At 34.9% G+C, this 23,215-nt stretch overlaps 1 protein-coding gene across 3 annotated transcripts in view; it reads right to left on the bottom strand.

Annotated features, from left to right (window-relative positions):
- ARHGAP44 (Rho GTPase activating protein 44) overlaps window positions 1–23,215 on the bottom strand; it is a 176,024-nt gene that overhangs the window by 111,600 nt on the left and 41,209 nt on the right. For all 3 annotated transcript variants that reach the window (XM_051995581.1, XM_051995580.1, XM_051995579.1), the window contains exons 7-8: window positions 7,860–7,977; window positions 2,488–2,556 (exon numbers count right to left, since the gene is read on the bottom strand). In XM_051995581.1, the coding sequence (XP_051851541.1) occupies window positions 2,488–2,556; window positions 7,860–7,977 (187 nt within the window). The remainder of the gene's footprint in view (window positions 1–2,487; window positions 2,557–7,859; window positions 7,978–23,215) is intronic.

Genomic DNA, 23,215 nt, shown 5'->3' with positions numbered 1-23,215 from the left:
ATACTCTGTCCTCAACATCTGGCTATTTTTATTCTTTCCTATTATAAATTTCTTTGATAATATCTTTTATCCTCATTTCTGTTTTCTGAAGTTTTTATTGATTATATATTGTAAGTTACTTACACCAGCATGTTCTCCCCATTGTCTTTTGTGTGATATTCATTTGAAATTCTTCATAGATGCTGTAATCTATGCTTGATTAATGGTTGAATATTGGAATTAAAAAGAATAGACCAGGGCAGCTAGGAGGATAGAGCACTGGCCCTGGAGTCAGGAGGACCTGAATTCAAATATGACATTAGCTGTGTGACTTTGGGCAAGTTATTCAATCGTGACTGCCTAAAAAAATAAAATAAAATAAATAAAAATAAAAAACCCCAAACAACAACAACAAACAACAACAACAACAGTCTTTGATTTTCACAGGAAGCTTGGTAGTCATTAAAAGAAGTCTTCAATCTTCTGAAGGCTCTTGAGCACATTTTTATCCCCGTTCAATTCTGGGCTCAACTCATTGTTCTCAGTCAATCCCAGTATACACAGACTGATGAACAAGTTCTATAGAAGATTCTGCATCCAAACCCACATTGAAATCCTGGCAATAGACATTTTTCATTCACTTGGTCTTTCTTATTTAAATGATTAAGACAGTTTCTTTTAAATGACTATAGATCTCTTCAAAAACACTCTGCATTTTTCCAGAACTTAATAAAACTAACACAATGCCATTTATAAATAGAATAATCTGTAGGACCTCACTATCTGTAGAGAAATCTTCTTCAACTTGGACTCTGCATTGGATCTTTTTTTATTATAATAGCAAATACTGTTGAAAAACATACATTTTTCTATTTTATATCTTGCCTGATATTTACGATCAGAGCATTATTTATTATATCTTTCAAAGAATCTTGAATGACATTTATATGCAGATGGAAGTTTTGTTTTGCATAAGCAAATGCTTGTAGTCTACAAATCTGGCCTTTCATATTTTTCCCTAAATCATACTATCAAATCTATTTTTGTCATCATTCATACATTTTCTATCTTTGCACTGATGTTACTAAGTATCAGAGTGCATTTTGAGGGTATTATTAGATTCTTTGTAGAATCACATTACCTTTTTATTATCAGCAACTGCTGTTGGTATAAGGTGCAACTTTTTTCATGGTACAATAAATATCCGTTTGATAAGACAAATGGATAATCTATGAAACAATCTTTATTGCAGCCTTTTGGTATATGATAAAACCAATACCTACATCACATCCTTCCATTTAACTACAACTTCTTTTTGGTCACATCTATAACAATAATGTAAAGACTGCCATGATTCAGCTTCTCTGTTGGAAGAAGATATCATATTTAGAAATAACAAATTAAATAGATAAAATTAATAAAGATAAACAAAAATTCTAAAATAAATCCTCTACCTCTTTTTCCACCCTTATACCAATGCTACTGAAGAAATATAAGGAGACCTACAGGACTGAGGACCATTTTAGTTTTTTCTTTGTTTTACAGCATTCTATGGTTTAAAAATCCATCACCCAATGGTCACCCTACATATGAAAGTTTTCTTCAATTTAAAATTAATTAGTCTCTAAAAGGAGATTTATATAGATTTTGGCTGGGACTACCCTCAAAAGTCTGCCTGAAATTTGCTTGCATAACTTTCAGGAACCCAGGCTCATCTCTAAATTGTGATGAGGCATTTAAGGGGGACTCTGTAGTCCTTATACAATTATAAAAACATTATAAAGCTTACTAAACCTTCCCAGGGTTATTTTCTTCTTCTGTCTACAAGTTCTCACCCATCCAAAATTGTTATTTTCTTTTTTCTTCTCTCTGTTCTTTCAAATCTATAAAAACATCTTACCATCTCCCTCTTACGGGTCATAATCTAGAATCAAAGCTCATGTTTTGTTATTTATTGTATTTATTGAAAAGCTTTAAATTTTTTAAAAAATCAGGTAAAAGCCAATGCTTAATCTATTTTTAACTCATAAGACTATATTAGAGTACTAAAAAACTATAAATGGTGATCCTTTTTCTATTAGAATATCAAAATGACAAAAGGAATTGAGATTTGATGTTAGGTGATTGATGATTCTTTTTTATTTTTAGACATTTAGAGAAATGTACACATAATAATATTTCATAAAAGGAGAATCTGAAGGCCTAATGTTTCAAATTGTGACAAGATGATGCTGATATTTGAATAAAACTTTTCAGTTTGCCAAGTATTTATATATTTAATCTCTTTTGATCCTTACAATAACCCTGTGAAAGTAGGTCTTCCCAACTTCCAATCCAGTGTTCTATTATTCACTGTGCCATGCTGCCTCTCATATCAATAGGCCTGAAGTATACTTAGCCAGGAAGAGTCATGTTCTCTACTTTTGATCTTTTATTTTTACACTAAAATCTTACTATAGTGACTCAGAAAATTTTATTTCAAAATAATGCCACTTTTCTGGGTCTTACCATTTGAAAGTAGTTTGCATAGTCAATTTCTTTGGCCACAAAATTGTACATATCAGCTGAGAGTTGGTCCTGTGGATGGCAAAATGTTAAGTTATGAAAAGTTATGAAAACAACACAAGGCTAAAAATATGAATCTCAGCATCTGAAGCAGCAGAAAAGTAAAATGGAGAAGTTCCAACTTTCCTTGATCTTGTTAGATTACCTTGGACATTTTATACATCTGTCATGTATTTTCACTAAACGAAGAGGACAGAACTAGAGTAAAAGAGTATATGGATTTAAGAGAAGCAAAAGAAAAGCTTTCTAAAATTTAAAATAATTTAAAATGGAATGGATTTCTCTGGGTTTTAATGGATTCTGTGATTCTGTCTAATGTTATCCATGCAAAGTAAAGAAATGTGAGCTAGTATAAATGTGAACTAGAATAGTTAGATGAATCCAGAGCTTGTTATCTGACTACATTACACACAAAAAAATTAATGATTCAATGACAACTTAGATGGAAGACTAAAGAAGAACCATGGACTGTATAAAATTTTGAACAATAACCTACCCAAAGGCATAGATAGGTAATTTAATTAATTTCTTTCTTTTTCTTTTAATTATTCCCTCCATGCCCCTTATCCTAAAATATCCTCAGATGATGGAATTTGTTTTTCTTATAATTAATACTTTCCAATATGTACTTTCATTTTTATTCTTCCCTCTCTCAAAACCCAATTCCTTCCTGTTTCTCTGATGAGTTGAATGTATTTCTATAGCAAACTTTCTTATCATGCCTCCAATGCTTTCCTTATAGTTTTATTGTCTTCTACTTGTACAACCCAATTATAAGATAAATTTCTCCCACTCCTTCCTCCTTCTTCCTCAGTGTATTTATTTTTTTCTTCTTTATTTCTTCTAAGACCATCTAAACCTAACAACTTATTGTACTTATTGTATTAATATGCTAATTTTCTCCTCAGTCTTTACTCTGAGTTTTTATTTCATTTACATATATATATATATATATATATATATATATATATATATATATATATATATATTTAAAACTTATTTTTTCCAGGAATTTAGTTGTCTTTGTGGACTTACTTATAGTCATTGTAGAAGTATTCTTTTCTTTTCTTGACTTTTTTTTAAAATTATTTTTATTTTTATTATTTTTTTTAGCTTCTAGTGCTCTCTCGCTCTGTCTCTGTCTCTATCTCTGTCTCTGTCTTGGTCTCGATCTCTGACTCTGTCTTTGTCTGTCTGCTTTTCACTCTCTCTCTCTTTTGTTTTAATTTCTTCTAGTCTTTATCTTCTGAATTAGGATTTTATTTTATGGCACATTTTTGGTGGTAATTTTTAGGCCTTTTTGGGTCTTAATCTTGCTGCTGCTTTCTCTGAATACTGAAGTCTAAAACGAAATGAGGGACAAAGCCAGGGAACCATAACTTTGCATGAATTCTAAGCAATATGATCTATATAGCATGTGCTGATCAATGCCCTATTTGTCTCATAATTGTAGTATCTGACCACAGTTTAAGCCTCAGAGATATAAATGTACAGTTGTTCTTGGTTAGAGCTCCAGTACACTGTTTCTGGTTCTATCCTCTATTCACTGATTAGGTTTAGAGTACAGAATTGTAGATCAATCTGTGATCCCAGATTCCTACCCTATCTGTAGGCCCTATTCCAGTCTGAGTTGGGCAGAAATATAGAGAACCAAATTCAACCCTGCTCCAAAATCACTGTCTTATCATATCTTCAGGCCCTAGGCCACATGTACACTCAAACTCTAGTCTATTCACATATCAATTCAGTGTGGATAGATCCTACTCTGTCTTTTTGCATCCTTCCTGCCTTCTTGCTACAGCCCCAAGTCACTGTTCATTTTAGATAAAGTATTCCTTTCTAGGGTCAGATGAATAGAGAAACCAAATATTTCCTATTCCTGCTACCTGTCTTAGGCACAATCTTCTGAGATCTCCCTACATCGCAAAGTGATACGGCTGCTGGCTTACCATTGTACTGACTGAAGGTCCCAACCTGGGTCTTTCTGAGTCTCCTGCTCAAACATCCATAGACTTCTGGCTATCTCCATATATTAATATGAATTTTAAAAATGAACCACTGTGTGACCATCATTCTAAATGGTACTTCACCATAATCTTTACTGGAGTAATCATAGGGGAAAGCTTAGTTTTATGGGTTCTGCTCATTCCATCATCTTTGCTGGCCTCCTTCCATGATATTCTAATGATCATTAATGATCATGCCTTCCAGTTCTTGTTAACAATATTATTTGATAATTCTTTTAGTAGTCTTAGATTTAATTTATCTGGGCCTGATGATTTAAATATGTCTGGGTACCTAAATATGTAGGTGCTTTTTTAAATAATCATGCTAATTATTTTGGGTAACAAATTCCTATTGGTTATTTTGATTATGTTATTTTCAGAAAAAAAAATCATTCTCCCTGTCTTCAAGGAACTTACCTGATACTAGGAGATACAACAAGTAGATATATGAGTAAATATCAAATAATGTAAGTGGGAGAAAGCATTAAAAATTAAGTGGCTTAAGGAGAGACTACCTATACAAGATGATATATGAATATTTTCATTTAATCAAAATATTTTAATTAGCAATTAATATGGATAAGCTCAAGCATTGTGAGCCAAGTAATACTTTTATTAAACAGAATTTCAAACCAAAGCAGAAATTCTTTAACAAATATCATTTTAGGCAGCAATGGATAAATGGTATTGGTAACACCTATACTCTTAATTATGTTAACAGTTATGAAATTTCTATTGTTCCATTCCACACCTGGGGAATATAATTTGATAATGAGACTAAAATTAGCATATTCTCTTTGAATTGACTCTAATATATTTCTATTTTTGCTTTAGAAAATTAGGTGAAGAAAGATGAGGGAATATAACCTTATACGATTCAAACATTTTTAATCATTAAAATCTCTGGCAGTGAGACCAGCCATTGTCTTCACCAATCACTAACTATTAAAGGATGGGGGGAAAATTTAAGAGAGTGTCGTTAATGCACAATATTGAGTAATACCAAATATTAAAATTCCATTCTCATTTTCTAAGAGTGCTTGCACATAAGCACTAATCACCTCCCACCTCTCACAAATATTCCAGTTTATTCATTTAGATGTTGCTTATAAAATGAGTAATTTACCTTTAACTAAAGAATATATGGTCTTAAAAAATATGGAAGATTAAGATATTAAACAAACTGTCAATATATATTAACTTATCTTTTATCTCAAGTATAATGATCATTTCTGAGATTAGATGCGGATGCCGTTTAAAAAATTAATAAGAAAATAACCTGACCACATTTAAAAGTTCTCTGTATCTCATAAACACATCAAATATCAGGTATAAGTAAGGCGATGGGATACAAAATAAAATGAGATATAAATGTACACCAGGAAATGTTTATGACATAACATCTAAAATTCTGAACGATATATATTTTTGTAATTGATCTATTAACATAAAAATTAGAGGTAAAAATTTATCATGATAGAAAAATGGGAAAGAATACAAAAAGCAAAAATGGAATAGGCAGGAGAGAAAAAGAGAACAATGATACTGGAATGAAAAATGAACAATAGCAACAACAACAATTAGATGTTTATTATATCTATACTACTATGCTCCAGGAATATTAGTACTACTCTTGTTGGTCCCATGATATGTGAGTTACCAAGCTAATGAATTCTTTTAAATCTGTCAGTGCTTTCTATATAAAGAAAGAAGGTTTGACAGGCTCATTTGAATGTAGACAAAATATTGGATTTATGATCATGACTATTTGGGTAAACTTAAGTGATTGAGCCCGATGGATATTCCAATAGAATTGTCTGTGGCTATGTAGCAAAGGGATTGCGCTTCCATACGTTCTTTTCAGCTTTGTTTTTCATTTATTGGTCACCAATTCTATTCACCTAATTTCTGATAAAAGCTTAATTTCGCTATGTTTAGGTAACACTGTGTGATTTCATGTTTCTAAACACAATTCTAAAATTCTGGCTAGACCCTAGGAATAGATACTTCAAATAACATAAATGAATATATTTATTACTCTCAATAATGTAGCTGGGAGGAAAAATGATCTTGGGCTGATAAAAAGCAAATTTTCTAGATAGTAAGCTTTTCCCCATAACAGATTATAGTATTCAATGAATTTAGAAATATAAACATCATAGAACTCAGAAAAAGAACATTTCCTCCATTAAAGTGAATAGTTTTACATTCAGGAGTCAGTTTCTCAAAAATCTATAACTTAAATTTGATAGAGTCTTGAAGATAATAAGAGATATAATAAGAGAATAATAATATATAATAATAATATATAATAATATAATAATAAGATATAATAAGAGAATAACACCTTCCAATTAGTCAAAAATAACAGCAGATAATAACAGAAAGTCAGATAGAAGTTCCTGAATATAAGTAGTGAGTTTGAATTACCTAATGCCATAGGTATACAAATACCTATAGGTATTTGTGATAAAAGCTTTTTTTTTCTTTTTAAATATAGCACTGATATAAACATCAACGTGAAATAAGCGCAACATACTCTCTTCTTTTAACTAATGGAACTAATGGAAATAGTTTACTATCTTCTAATCCAGCACAGAGTGAAATTTCCTCCCCACTATCCTTCAGACTCTTGACTTCCTATACTTCTAAAAGAATCTCTAGGATTCAAGATCAAAAACAAGGATTCTTAACCTTTTTTTTTTTTTTTCTGTCATAAATCTCTTTGATGATCTGGTGAAGCCATTGTTCTCTTCAGAAAATAGTGTTGTTGCTGTTTTTCCCCAAGAGGCAAAGATTTCATTATACAGGCTAAATATATAAACAGTCTTTAGCAAGGAAAAGAAGTTTTTAGCAATTAACAAAGGAGAAAACAAGTTGTAGTCATGAAGAAGACGCCATTAAAGGGACCCAAGGCAGGCTAACCCTAAAAGGGATTTAGCACTCAAAAAAGAATTAGCCAGAATAAAGTTTTTCAATATATAAAATATATAGGATTATGAAGGAAACCAAATTCATAAAGCCTGAATTAAGAATCCCTGGTAAGACTCTACTAATGAATTAGTGACTTGGTATCTACAAATACTCTAAATTTCAGCTCAAAAGAAAGATGGAGCGTGTGTGTGTGTGTGTGTGTGTGTGTGTGTGTGTGTGTATGTGTGTATGTGTATGTGTGCTATTAAGTCTCTGTGCTTCCAGGATGGGACAAGATGGGACAAGGTAGGGGATGGGTACCCTGAAAATCTCTTTTGTTTCTTAGGGTGTGCCTCCAGGTAAGGAACAACATGAGACAAAGTAGGGAGTGGGTACCCTGCAAATCTCCACTCGGTTTGCAGCTTCCTCCATTTCTTCCCTGAGGGCATCAGCTTTGGCACCTGTGGGTTGCAAGTTGCTGGACAAACCTGAAGATTTGGAGGTCTGCTGCCACCTTGTGGGAAACAAGAAAGAAAAAGAGAGACATAAAATAGGAGAACAGTCCTACATACATAGGAATTATAAGATCTGAATTCTCCAGGGACTATGAACACGTGATGATTAAGTATTAATCAGGAAACTGCTGGCCAGCTGACAATCTTCTGTTTTTTAAAGTTCAATTATAGTTCAAGAAATATATCGTCAGGAGTTGAGGGTTCAAGTCTTTGTAGTATTGGCACTAATTACATCCAATCATTCTTCTCTGTAAGTTTCATCTATAGAAAAACAAAGAATACTATCTGCTATCTTTCTCATAGAAAAGAATTTCAAAGCACAAGGCCAATTTGTTCACAACTGAATTATATGGGAAATGTTCAACTTTAAAAAGAGCCCCAAGAAAACAATATCATACAAACTGGAAAAATACGTAATAAAATATTTACCTTTGCTATTAGTCTCAGAGGTCCATGGATATAATAGTTTATGTAAATAAGAGCTTTACAAAAAATACACAAAAAATCTCATTCCAATGGAGTATATGTTAGAAAAACAGTTGGTAGAAATTTTAGAGAGAAATTTAGGTTTGATTTTAGAAAGAAACTTCCTACAGAAGCCTACACTCCAGTGAGTTCCCTTCACTAAAGATATTCAAAAAAGGCTGGATAATCATTTGTCAACTATATGATTGAGAAAATTCTTGCACAAATATAATTTAGACTTGTATTTATCACCACTTGTCTAAAATATTGCAACAGCCTTCCTAGTCCTTCCTTAGTTAAAGTTATCCTCTGCACAACTCCAAAAAGAAACAAGAAACTTTTACAAAATCCCAAGAACACAATTTTTACAAAATCAATTAAAACAACTAGAGGATGTTTTAAAAATAGTTTTTGAATAGTTATTTAGGAAGGCTAATACCTTCTGTGCTTATCTGGAACTTTTGGGGTAGTTGGTGTGTACCATTTGATGATAAATTCAATCAATTCTTTTGCTCTTAAGCAACAGTGTCTATTTCTGAAAAATTAGTACGTTTGACTTTTCTGGCTTTTCAGTGTCCTTCTCTTCAGGGAATTCATCTATTTCTATTTAAGGCCCCAGTATAGTCTCCATTGCTGTAATTTTTGAAGCCCTTCATACTAGTGAGGGAACCCATGAAGATGGTATCTACTGAAAACCAGAGAAGGCCTTTTTCCTGAGGGCTGTCTTGTTCTTCTAAGATGTGACTAACTCTAGACTTCTCAATGAGCTGGTTACTCTATGGGTCTGTCTCTCCTGCTCAAGAATCTTCAGTGGCTCACAACTGTGTATGGAATAAAATATTACTACCGCAGCTTGCCTTTTGAAGTCATTCATGATTTGGCTCCAGCCTACTTTTCCAGACTTTGCCCCCTATTAATCAACTACATTGCAGGTGCAAAGTTCCATGCACAACTTGACTTCACTATGTCTTATGTAAAAGAAGTGTCTTGCAGGGAAAGATAATGTGGAATGTTGGAGGGGATGTGGGAAAACAGGGACACTAATACATTGTTGATGGAATTGTGAATACATCCACGCATTCTGGAGGGCAATTTGGAACTATGCTCAAAAAGTTATCAAACTGCATACCCTTTGATCCAGCAGTGTTACTACTGGGCTTATATCCCAAAGAGAACAGAAAGAAGGGAAAGGGATACGTATGTGCACGAATGTTTGTGGCAGCCCTCTTTGTAGTGGCCAGAAACTGGAAATTGAGTAGATGCCCATAAATTGGAGAATGGCTGAATAAATTGTGGTATATAAATATTATGGAATATTATTGTTTGGTAATAAATGACCAACAGGATGATTTCAGAAAGACCTGGAGAGACTTACACAAACTGATGCTGAATGAAACGAGCAGGGCCAGGAGATCATTATATACTTCAACAACAATACTATATGATGATCAATTCTGATGGACATGGCCCTCTTCAGCAATGAGATGAACCAAATCAGTTCCAATGGAGCAGTAATGAACTGAATCAGCAACGCCCAGCGAAAGAATTCTGGGAGATGACTAAGAACCATTACATTGAATTCCCAATCCCTATATTTTTACCTGCCTGCATTTTGGATTTCCTTCACAGGCTAATTGTATGATATTTCAGAGTCCGATTCTTTTTGTACAGCAAAATAATGGTTTGGTCATGTATACTTATTGTATATCTAACTTATACTTTAATATATTTAACATCTACTGGTCATCCTGCCATCTAGGGGAGGGGGTGGGGGAAAGGAGGGGAAAAATTGGAACAAAAGGTTTGGCAATGGTCAATGCTGTAAAATTACCCATACATATAACTTGTAAATAAAAAGCTATTTAAAAAAAGAAGAAGAAGAAGAAGTGTCTTGGAGTGTAGTAGTAGTACATGTAGTGCATGTAGAGAAGTTCCATAACTGTATCTGGTCAGCTAATTATGTGAGGATTAGGAGGCTTTGATTAGACATTCAAGAAAGCCAGAATTAGCCTCATCTACTGTCTGCTCTTGGTTTCATTTCACTGAATCCAATGAAAGGGAATGCTATAAAGGGAAAGGATAAGAATCTTCCCTTTAGGGACATGTAGACCTATAAATACAGATCTGGCTTCTCTTCCTGCTTTGGTGAGAGGGAAGGAGGGAGAATTGTGTCTCTGTGTCTGGGTTTTGAAACCAGTTAAACATTTATGAACAAGAAGTAAGCTTTGGGATACATCTGGAGTAAAAGAATAGAGTGAGCTTCTAACCAAAATGGCTATGTAAATGGAGGAATACCATCTTTCAGTGAGGAGGAACAAAAACCTGAACTTTATGCCAGACAGAATAATGATCAAGAAATCCAATAAAAAACAGTAATAAGTAGCTTCTTCTACCCCAAAACTGCACAAAAAGTTAAACAGAAGTCCATGAGGAATAGAAAGAGAGAGGAGTAGCACCAGCAAAGTTAGTCTGGAAGCAAATAGGCCTTCTCCAATCCTACTCAGCTCTGCTCTTTTCGCCTGAAATGCTTTATTTCATGAAATTTCCTTTTTTTTCCCTTGTAGGGGAAACTTTGCAGGGTAAGTTATTTTTGATTGTAGCTTATGTAACTTGCTTTTTTGGAATATTGTATTCCAAGATCTCCTCTGGTTTATTGCAGAAGTTGCCAAGTATTATGTTAATTCTTAATGTTCTTTTTTGGTATCTGAACCACCTTTTTTTCTGGCTGCTTATAATATTTTTCTTTGATTTCGAAAGTCTGGAATTTGGCTATGACATTTCTGGGACTTTTGCTTTTAGTGTTTCTTTCAGGAGGTGATCAATACATTCTTTGTATCATTACTTCATACTCTCATTGCAATAGTTCTGTCAACTTACACTTATGATTTGAAATATAATGAACAGGGTTTTAAAAAAATCATTGTTTCCAGGTAGTTGAATGTTTCTTAAATTTCTTTCCTTGATGTATTTTCTAGTTGTGGCTATTTTAGGTGAGAAGGTACAGGAAAAAAAAAAACCCATAAATGCTCCAATTTTCAAAAAAAGGAAAAAGGTGGAGCTTAGATTTTATTCTGTTAACATTCTAAAATATGAATTGTTTGTGAACAGAAAGGTAAAGAAATAATTACTAAAAGTAAGTAAGGCTTCATTCAAATCTGGACATGTGAGACTAACAATTCATTATTATTTTAAATAAAGTTATTAGTCTGGTAGATCAGGAGAATGATGCAAAAAAAGTATATTTAGAGTTCAAAAAGCATCTCATAAAGTCTCTCATGATATTCTTGAGATTGAATTAAGAGATGATACAGTTGTGTGAATTTGAAACAGACTGAATCACTGGACCAAAAGATAAATTACTAATTGTTTAATAGAAAATTGGAGGAAATTCTTTATTAGAATATCCCAGGATCTGTTCTTGGCCTTGTGCTTCCAGCAGTTTTGTTACTAATTTTCATGGAACCAAAGAATTTGTGATAATTAAATTTTCAGAAGACAAGGAATTGAAAGGTATGGTTAATATCTTGGAAGAGAAAATCAAGCTCCAAAAATGTCTAGTTTGAATTGAAAAATATGAAATTTAACAGGGATAAAAGAAAAGATATTTATTTTGTTTCACAAAAATACTATATGAGAGGTTTCACTAGAAAACATATGAAAGAATAAAAATCTGGAGATTTTGATGAATTGTAAATCCAATGGGGAAATATAGCAGTGACATTTTTGTTTTTGTTGTACAATCATTTCAGTTGTTTTTGGCTCTTCATGACCCCATTTGAGGGGTTTCTTGGCAAAGACACTAGAGTGGTTTGCCATTTTATTTTTCTGTTCATTTTACAGATAAGAAAACTAAGGCAAATAGTATTAAGTGATTTCCCTAGGATCAAAACTCAGGTTTTCCTGACTTTAGGCCCAGTGTTCTGTCCACTGAGCCATTTAGAACTCTTGAATGGAATTACATAGCAGCTAAGAAAGATTATATAAACTTAGGCTATATCAAGAGAGTTATAATGTCTACAACATAGGGGATGATAATTTCATTTTACTTTATTTCATTCAGCCTATACTTGGAATATTATCTTTGGTTCTGTGAGTAATCTGAGTTCAAATTTGGTCTCAGATACTAGTTGTGTGATCTTGAGCAAATCTATTTACCTTAATTCATTGGAGAAGGAAATGGCAAAGCACTCCAGTATCTTTCCTAAGAAAATCCCATGAACAGTATAGTCCATGAGGTCATGGACATGATAGAACAAATGAACAATAACTGGTCAGTTTTGGGTATCACATTTTAGAAAGAACTCCGACAAGTTACAGGTTATCCCCAGCAGGGTGATCAGTATGATGAAAGAACTTGAAATTATGCCACAAGATAATTGGCTAAAGCCATTGGGAATGCTTGCCCTGGAGAGATGAAGATGTATGGAATACATGCCTATTTTCAATAACCTGTCATCTCATTTTATGATATAATACTGACAGGCTCTTTAGAAAAACAATATTCACTACTGAAATTATCTTGCATTAAAGGAGACAAAACTAATTTAGAATCATAAACCAAAAAATCTTCCAGACACATTGGGGCAATCCTCTCATAATTTTCCTCTTTAGTGCCATAATTTGAATATTTGGAATCTTTCTAAGAAAACTTGTGGCTACTTAATCCATCAAATTCAATTCATAAAATAATTACTTGTCATCAAACTGTAATTCCAAGAAAGGAATTACAATTTTATAGTTATAAATTTTATCCCTATTAATTTTTCCAAAGACACATATTATTCCAATTTATCAGGTTTAGGTTGGAGGGAGGGAGTAAGCATATAGTCAGGAACTCTACTTATAAACACATCTTTCTACATGAGTAAATAGATAAACATCAGATACTGACACAGATTTTATAAGGTAATTTAAAAAATTAGACTCTTGAGGCATTGTTTCACAATATCTATAGGCACTTACTGAGAAAGAGAGAGAAGCTAATAATCCCTGGTTGGCCTGTGTTAGAATCCTAGTGTTAACTCAATGGAATTGATACAATGCTTATTGGTTCACATCTTAGAGCGAATCCTTACAAGGTGATAAGTTGCTAATACTGATAGAAACAATGCTTGTGTTCACACCTTTAGAGAGCTCATATAAGCAAGAAACTCTTAGGGTCAGAGAGCACTTTGGGAGGAAATCCATAATCCCACTCTCAGAGAAGGAGCATAAATAGAGCTTCAGTAAGCCAGTCAAGTTAGTTCAGCTGAAAAGATTGAGAGAGGAGCTGTCAACTGAGTTCAGAGAGAAGCCCTCTCTCGGAGGGAGGCAAGACAGATTCATTCCCACTTTCACCTTGGTGCTGGCTGGAGACATTCAGAGTTGAGCTAGAGGAGTCAGATCCATTCCATTTTCCACCTTTGTGCTGGCTGGAGGCTGAAGGACAAACCTCTGGATTTGGAGACATTTGGAGGGAGCTCTTGGAACCAAGCAGAGAGATAGGCCACAAAGGAAACTAACTGGAAGAAATTTTGGAGGAAGCAATAAAAGATCTGAACTTTTAACATCTGGCTGCATTTGGGGTGATTATTACTTTCAACTGAAAGGCTGCCTCCAGAAAACCTCCCCAAGAAACCTGCTCCCAGAGAGAATCATTATATTTTAAAGAAGAAAAACACCACATTTTGGCACCCAACATGGGGCTGACAAAATCCTGATTCCAGTGGAAAAGTGGAAAAAATTAGGGTGAGTACAACAAAGAAATTTTATTAAAAGAGTTAAAGTAGAATTTCATCTAAGATAGGACAGATGTTTAGAAAACAGCCTTTTGTTTCTGTTCAAGGAAACTGTTTAGAGAGCATTGTCAAAGTTATGGAAAGCCAAGGTTTGATTATAATTTTGCAGCAGATCACTGAACTTTTAGAAACTGTAAAGAACATATATCCTTGTTTCTCTCTGGAAAAAGAATTAGATCTAGAGGAGTGGAAATTAGTAGGAGAGGATCTTTGTCAATTCTATAATAAAAATGGACCTAACTCTATTTCCAAAGACATACTTAATATATATAATTTAATACACCTGCTTTAGGAAATTTTATAAGTGTTAAAATAAGGAAAAAGAAGAAACAGGAGGAGGGAGAGGAGCCAACTAAATTAGGTGAAAAAGAGGAAGAATCAGATAAGAATGGAGTTAAGTACAATTTGGAGTGTGATACTTCACAGCAGGAGAAATTAGATCATTCCTCATCTCATGACCCTCCTCCCTCAATTAACCCTTCATGGGTGGAGGAAGAAGTAAGATGGGAAGAGGGAGTAATGCAATCAGAACCACCTATTAAGGCATTTCCTGTGAAGCAAAATATGACAAGATTAGAAGAGGCATTAATTAAAGCAAAAAATGAAGGAGAAGATATATCTGATTTTATAAATGCATATCCTGTGATTGAAAAACTTGACTCTTCAGGTCAAAAAGAGAGAAAATACACTCCTTTTAATTTGGAAAAAATTAAAAATTTGAAAAAGGGTTGCACTCTTTATGGGGCCACATCCTCTTATGTTAAGCTGTTACTAGATAATTTATTTTATGAAATCTTAACCCCAAACGATTGGAAATCCATAGCTAGGACATACTTAGAACCTGGACAAAATTTGTTGTGGCTTTCGGAGTTTCATGAATTATGTAGGATTTAAGCCCAAATGCAATAGGCAAATAGGAGCTATTGGACAAATCACTTTTGACCAACTAGCTAGTGAAGGTCAGTATGCAGAAAGTTCAGAACAGATTTATTATACCATAACAGTGTATGAGCAAATTTCTAAAGCTAAAATAAAAGCTTGGAGTTCTCTCCCTGGACAGAAAGATGGAAGTAAAGCTTTTACAAAAATAAAGCAAGGTCCCAATGGACCTTTTGCTGATTTTGTGGGACATTTGCAAACAGATGTAATAAGAACCAGTGGAGATAATGCTACCACAGAAATAATGACCAGACATTTGGCTAAGGAAAATGCCAATGAGGTTTGCAAAAGAATTATATGAGGATTAGACAAAGATGCTCCTTTAGAGAAGATCATAAGGTACTGTGGCACAGTGGGCACAAATGCTTATTATACCCAAACTATGATGAACATGGAAAGATAGTGTCCTTCTTGGCAAAGCAAAACCATTGACTAAAGTAGGCCTAAGTTTCAGTTTCTTAAAAATCATGTGGTGGGGGGGGGGGGGGAGAGAAAGATTTATAACCTGTCAACATTCCAGTTCCTAATCATGGAACACAACCTATAAAACCAATCAGAATGTATATGAAGGGTACTGGTGGAGGGTCTGGGCTTTTTCTTGGGGTACTCTATATAAAAGTTGCAAGTGGGCACTGGGCGGTGGATCTTTCCCAAATGCTGAACAAAAGGGATGTGTTTGGAGCCAAAAAGTCAAGTGAGCATCAAGTGACTTCAGAGAGAAACCCTCTCTCGGAGGCAAGACAGATTCATTCCAACTTTCACCTTGGAGACATTTGGAGTTGAGCTAGAGGAGTCAGATCCATTCCATTTTCCACCTTTGTGCTGGCTGGAGGCTAAAGGACAAACCTTTGGATTTGGAGACATTCGGAGGGAGCTCTTGGAACCAAGCAGAGAAATAGGCCACAAAGAAAGCTAACTGGGTTATTTTGGAGGAAGCAATAAAAGATCTGAACTTTTAACACTTGGCTGTATTTGGAGTGATTATTACTTTCAACTGAAAGGCTGCCTCTAGAAAACCTCCCCCAAGAAACCTGCTCCCAGAGAGAACCATTATATTTTAAAGAAGAAAAACACTACAGGCCTGGATACCAATTACAGGCTAATTTGAAAAGATCTTATGAGCCAAAACTAAAGTAGAGGAAGAACTGATGCATGACCTTTTGTTTACAGATGATTGTATACTTAATGCAGCTTTTGAAACTGAAATATAACAGAGTATGAATCAATTTTCTACTGTTTGTAGTGATTTTGGCCTGACAATTAATACTAAGAAAATAGAGGCTCTCCACTAGCTAGCACCACACCATCTATATATGGAACTATCAGTTAAAGCAAATGAAGAAATTTTGAATATTATGGTAAAAGTTCACTTACCTCAGCAGTATATTTTCCAGGGATTTACACACAGAGGATGAGGTTGGTATACTCATTGCCAGAGCAAACTCAACATTTGGGAGAGTCCAAAATAAAGTGTTTGAGAGGAGATATAAGGCTACCTACCAAATAGAACTGTTGTGCTGACCTCCTTATTATAAGCTTATGAAATCTGGACAGTCCGGCACCATGCCAGAAAAAAATGAATTTCTTCCATTTGAATTGTCTTAGTAAGATTCTGAAAATTACCTAGCAAGATAAGAAATGGAACACTGAGGTCCTTTCTCAAACTGAACTGTCAGGCTTTCAAACTACTGCAAACAGTGCAACTTTAGTGGGGTGGCCTTTACCTAGAATACTATTTTATGGAGAATTTACACAAGGAACTTTCTCACAAGGTCAGAAGAAGTGGTACTAGGACACTTTTAAGGTCACTTGGAAGAACTCCAGTAACAATTGTGAGACATGGGAGACACTGGCATAGGACTATCTAGCATGGCATACCTGCTGCTGTGATCTATGAGCAAAGCAGTATCATAGCAGCACAAAAGAAATGAGAAATTTACAAATCTAGAAACATTTCCATCCCAAATGTCCAAACAGACTATTTGTACCCAACCTGGGACATAGTGTTCAGAGCTCGCATTGGACTGATTAGCCACAGTCAAACACACTGTACCTTGACAACAGTATTATGATGTCATTGCTCTTCTTTGAGTATGAAGGACAAACAACAAGTACCTACTCTATGCCTGAATCTATACTACATATTAGAAATACAAAGACAGAAGTTACAATCCATGGCCTTAAGAACTTTGTAGTCTAATAGGGAAAATAATGTGTACCTATGTAACAAAGCAAAAACTTCATATCAAAGATAAGTAAATACAAAGAATATACACAAATGAATGAATGTGAGGGTATTTAAAAGGACGAAAAGTTTTAATAAGTAGGAGGAAAGCTTTGTAGAGAATGAGAAACCTTAGCTAAGGTTTTTAAGATGGTAGTGAAGATAGAGTAAATTCTAAAGATGAAGAATATTATGTTCATGTCTAAACAGACATGGAAATGAGAGATGGAATGCTGAATTTGATGACCAATTTGATGACGTTAGTTTGCTTGCACACAGAGTAATGTGAAGTAAGTCTGGAAATACAGGCTAGAACTTGATTATGATGCTTACTACCTACATGACCATAACAAGTCACATAATTTCCCTGACCCTCAGTTTCCTTAAGTGCAAAAATATGAGAGCAAGCCCACATCTCTGATTCATTCCATTGATGACTGGGAAAGTGTAAGAATTCATGATCCAGAATCTGTGCAAACATACCATCATGGAACTGGAATATAATACTTACGAACTTCTTTGGGCAACCAAATTTCACCATAATCTTCTACAAGCCCTCATGAATGGCAGAATCAAAGGCCTTAGGCAGGTCAATAAATGTTGTATATAGATCATAGTTCTGCTCTTAGCATTTCTTCTGGAGTTATCAGGTGGTAAACACCATATTAATAATATCTTGGCCCTTTCCGAAACTACACTGATTCTTGAGTAGATAACTATCTGCCAGATGAAAGGTCAGATGATTAAAGAAGACTCTGGCAAGATCCCATTGTTATGGGCCAGAACTCTGAACTTGAAACAAAGGATTCTTACAAGGTACTAAATCAGTGGAATTGATAAAAACAATAGTTATCTAATTTAGCATGGTTCAGTATGATTGATTTAATCCTATAAGGAGCCACTATGGGCCAGAACGTGAAACAAGGCACTAAGTGGAATTGAGGAGACAATGGTTAAATCTAGTTTAGCATTGATTTGATCTTACAACAAACAAATAATGATTGGTGTATACTCAGTGTGGAACATGTTAAGTGAAAAGCTCTCAGGGCCAAAAAAGATAGGCACACTAGAAACTCTTGGAGGCTGAGACAGATTCATTCCTTCTTCCATCTTTGTTGTGGCTGGAGGCTAAAGCACAAACCCTTGGAAGTTGGGGAGATTCAGAAGCCAGAGAAAGCAGGTGGGAGCTCAAGCTCTCAGAACCAAGGAGAGAGATAGACCTCCAGAAAAACTAGCCAAGCCCCAAGTGAAGGAGACAAGATTTTGAAGGAGGCAATAAAGGATTTGGATTTTAACCCCTGGCTATTCATGTGGTGACTACTGAACTGAAATGAAGGCTGCTCCCAGAAACCCCAAGAAAACCTCAATAGAGAACATTACACTTATAATGACTATCACAGAGCAACCTATTCTTCACAGTGATGAACACAAAAGCATCCTTGTTCTCCTGGGGATAATCATCTGTTGCTATATAACCTGGAATCTTTCAATCAGCATCTGAGTGAATAGTGGACTCCTTATCTGGTAGATCTCTTCTGGGATGGAAATAGCACTAGGTGCTTTGCCACCTGAGAGGAGCTTAGTGACATTCCTTTTCTTCAAATGGAAGTTTGGCTGGAGAGAGATTGACTTCAACCTGAGATATGCTAACAATGTTTTCAACATTGGTTGATGAGGGTCTGTTAAGAACATTACAAAAGTGTTAAGTCCATCTCTTCAGGATTGTGTTTTTATCACTGATTAGTGTGGCTTCATCATTGGTGAGTAGTTGAGATACACCAGAGATTTTTGGTTCTTAAATAATCTTCAGGGCATCACAGAAGTGCTTTGGATTGTTGCTATCAACATAAAACTGAATACCATCTACCTTTTTACTGAGTCAAGAATCCTGTATCTCTCTAAATTTTGCTTGCACTTTACTTTTAATGGAGTTAAATATTTCCTTCTTAGACAAATTACCCTACCGATAAACTCTATAGAATTCTTGTTTTTGTTTTGTGGTTTAGCAGATTGTGAATTCTCATATCATATTTGTAAAAAGAAAAACAATAACATATGTTGGATTAATTGCTATTGGGAAGGGTATGGAGGGAAGGAGGGGAAAATTTGGAACACAAGGTTTTGTAAGGGTCAATGTTGAAAAATTATCCATGCATATGTTTTGAAAATAAAAAACTTTAATAAAAAAAGAAAAACAAATAATCCCCCCAACCCTCTATTATCTCTAGTATCTTAGTATCGTTCTTGGCATATTGTAGGTGCTAAATAATTGCTTGTTAGGGCAGCTAGGTGGAGCAGTGGATCGAGCACCATCCCTGAAGTCAGAAGGACCTGAGTTCAAATCTGGCCTTCGACATTTAATACTTCCTAGCTGTGTGACCCTGGGCAAGTCACCCCCAGTTGCCTCAGCAAATATATATATATATATATGTAAATAATTGCTTGTTAGTTGATATGTATACAATCCTCCCAATAGTACATAAACTGTCAGAGGGTAAAAATTATATACATTATACATAGTAAGTGCTTAACATTGAACTGAATGGGAGATAGAGACAAAATGGCAGAGTAGAGGAAATGTTTTTCTCAAATGAAATTTAAATACCATAAAGTAAATTCTGGAATGGCATAGCCAACAAAAGGTCAGGGTAAGATTATTTTTCTAGGCCAAGGCAACAAGAAGTTTGGAAAGAGAAGTCTGTGTCACTGGGATAGAAACTGGCCAAGAGTACATAGTTGGTAATACTAACTTTGGGCCTTGGGAGTGGTAACAAAAGCAGCACTCTCTACTGCTGAACTCAGCCCAGAGAGAGTAAGAGAATTGGAAAAGTGGTAAGAAAAAGATTACAAGGGACCCCTGTACTGGCACTAGGCACAGGACTGAACACTATTTGAAAACTCTATTATAAACATCCGATTCTGAGTCAGTTCAAGGATGGAGAGAAATATTAATGCCTGCGGTCACAAAGGAGCAGGGAATCTTGGGGCGCAATAGCACTTTAGGATCAGTAGCACTTGTAGCTATCAGGGATCCCTTCTGGGTAAAGACAAAGGTATAGACCAGGAAAATACTGGCCACAACTCTTTTTGGATCACAATGATGTAAACTGTGTCCCCCTTGATCTTTGGGTGGGTGGTGGACAGGTTTAGAAGAACCCTAAAATCTCAACTCCTCCTAGCCTCTGGAAGGGGTCCTACCCTCCAGTTCTTAGGGAAAACACCCAGATGGTGATCTCCACCCACAATTCAATTGGAGAGCTTGGCCTGGGGCATAATCATCACCCTTAATTGAATTGAAAATTAGGCTCTCAAACTCATCTGGAGATCTCTACCTAGCTTCAGGTCAAAAAACCCCAATATAATCAAAGGCCAAACCCAAAACTTTTGCTAATTCTAATCAAGAAAGCCCACTGAAGAAGTTATTTTTCAGTGTAAACCCATCTTTGCTAAAAATCAACCTTTGCTAAATTCCTCTTGGAAGAGCCCACTGAGTTATTTTCTCAGTGTAATAAATGTATTTTTGCCACAAACCTCACCTACAGTCAGAATTATGAATTCTTTCCCAAAGAATCTGCTGCACCGACTGGGGGGATCACTCAATCCTTATGTCTCACACCTCAACAACACCATCTAGGAAGCACAGCAGTGTCAAAAAACTTGAAGCTTGGATAGTCCTCCCCCATCACCCCCTCCTCTCCCCAAGGTAAACAGAACCCAATTTTACATGAAGTTCAAAGTTAAAAAAAAGAGAGAGACTAAAAAAGAAGAGACAAAAAAAAAACAAACAAAAAAAAAAAAACTTGATCATAAAAAAAAAAAAAAAAACTATTATGATGATAGGGGAAATCAACACACAAACTTAGAAGAAAACAATGGGAAAGCAACTACAAGCAAAGACTCAAAGGAAAAAATGCAAACTGGACATATTCAAAAAGAACAAAAATTATTTTAAAAATAAGAGTAGTAAAGGAAAAATGGGATAAACTGTACAACTGAGAAAAGGTATATTCCTTTCTATTTCCATTTAAGTTTTTCCTCAGATTTGTATGGGATAAACTGAGTGAATACACTGGCATGGGAATATAGCCTTAAACTATACCTTAATTGTGACTTGAGACTTTATAATAACAAATGCAGCTATAACTAAAAAAAATGTTGCAGATGTTTGTCCCCTCCTGTTTCCCACCGTCTCTTAATTAGCATTTAAATACCTCTTTTAAAGATAATTTATTCTTTTACTTCTGGGATAGATTTCCAGGATTAGAATGTAAACAGGGATTTCTTCAAACAGAGGGGGGAAAGGCCAGGCAGGGAGGTGGGGGCTTTTGCATTTAAGCTATTTAATCTTGTATTTTGCAGTTTTTACTTTGCATTCCTTTTACTGACAAACACCTTGTCACATGTGAGATGCACTTTCTTGGAGATAATAAATCCCTTTTTGCTTCTTCTTATTCTGAGAATCTCTGTTTGTTTTTGTGGTCGATACTGTCCCACACAAATTTCTCATACTAATTTAACTTCTTTCTTATTTATTTTATGGCTAAATTTATCTAGTTCTGAAAGGGGAAAATTGAGATGTCCCCACTAGTAATTTTTTTCTATTTTCTCTTGTAACTCATATAATTCTTCCTTTAAGAATTTGGATGCTTTATCATTTGATGCGTATATGTTTTGTACTCTTCATTGTCTATCATACTCTTTAACAAAATATAGTTTTTCCAGTTATCTCTTTTAATTAAGTCTATTTTAGCTTTTGCTTTTTCTGAAATCATGATTACTGAAGAAGGGACCCCCAAACTCTAAAACTCCTTGAAGGAGAAAATCTTCTACTCAGCCTCCATGAGGGACCCTGCCAGAGGAAAACAAGACAGTTTCATTCTGTTATCTAGGTTCAGTCCTGAATAAAAGAATTCCAAACTTATTGAATTAAAGAAACTCATTCAATTCTATTCAAATTCCAGCTCAAGCTGAAACCCAGCTTGTAGATGAGCCAATTTGGGACTCCACCCACTAGTCCCTTTCAGCTTATAGCCAAAGCTCTTATTATAAAAGAGCCAATTTAAAATTCTCTCTTTGCAGAGGTTCTAAACATGCCATGCTATGCCAAGCTAAGCTATGCCATGCTATGCCACAGAAGCCTCTGCCCACTGGAATAATATTCTTTTCCAGTGCTACCCTCTCTTTACCCTCACCTACTTTCCTAACAAGACTTTATGACTCTCTGTTGGGATTTCTAACCTTACTTCCCAATCTCTATAATAAACCTCTTTTAGCAGTCTAGGTTTTCAACTTTTTAAATTCCTTTATAGAGAATCCCTGCACTGCCAGAAGGGGGTTCTCCCAAACTCCCTACTCTTGGACCGAATCCCAAGGGGATGCAGGGGAGCCAAACCTCTCCATTTGGTTCTCTGAACCCTGAATCTGCCACTAGACCTTATCATTTAACACCCTACCCACCAGAAACCATAATCTCATTTTGGTTCCCTAAATCTAGACCTTATCATTTGGTTCCCTATAAAAGGAAACCCCCAAACCTAAACCTCATCAATTACCACCCCTGCCTGTACATGGTACCTTTACCAAAACTGACCATTTATTAGTTCACAAAACCCTCATAAATAAATGCAGAAAATCATAAATAACAACAATTGCTATTATGATAAACTAATAAAACATTCCATTTTCTGAACATGATACACTAAAATTATATTTAATAATTTGGTTTTGGAAGCATAGATTAAAATTAAATGGAAAGTAAATAATCAAAAGCCAAAGAATGTGTGTGCCAAAGAACAAATCATAGAAATAATCAATAATTTATTTAAAAATAAT

Source organism: Antechinus flavipes, chromosome 4 (assembly GCF_016432865.1).
Source record: "Antechinus flavipes isolate AdamAnt ecotype Samford, QLD, Australia chromosome 4, AdamAnt_v2, whole genome shotgun sequence".
NCBI classification, from domain to species: domain Eukaryota; kingdom Metazoa; phylum Chordata; class Mammalia; order Dasyuromorphia; family Dasyuridae; genus Antechinus; species Antechinus flavipes.
The sequence above is the reverse complement of the archived record's forward strand: the minus strand, read 5'-3'. Positions and strand labels throughout refer to the sequence as shown.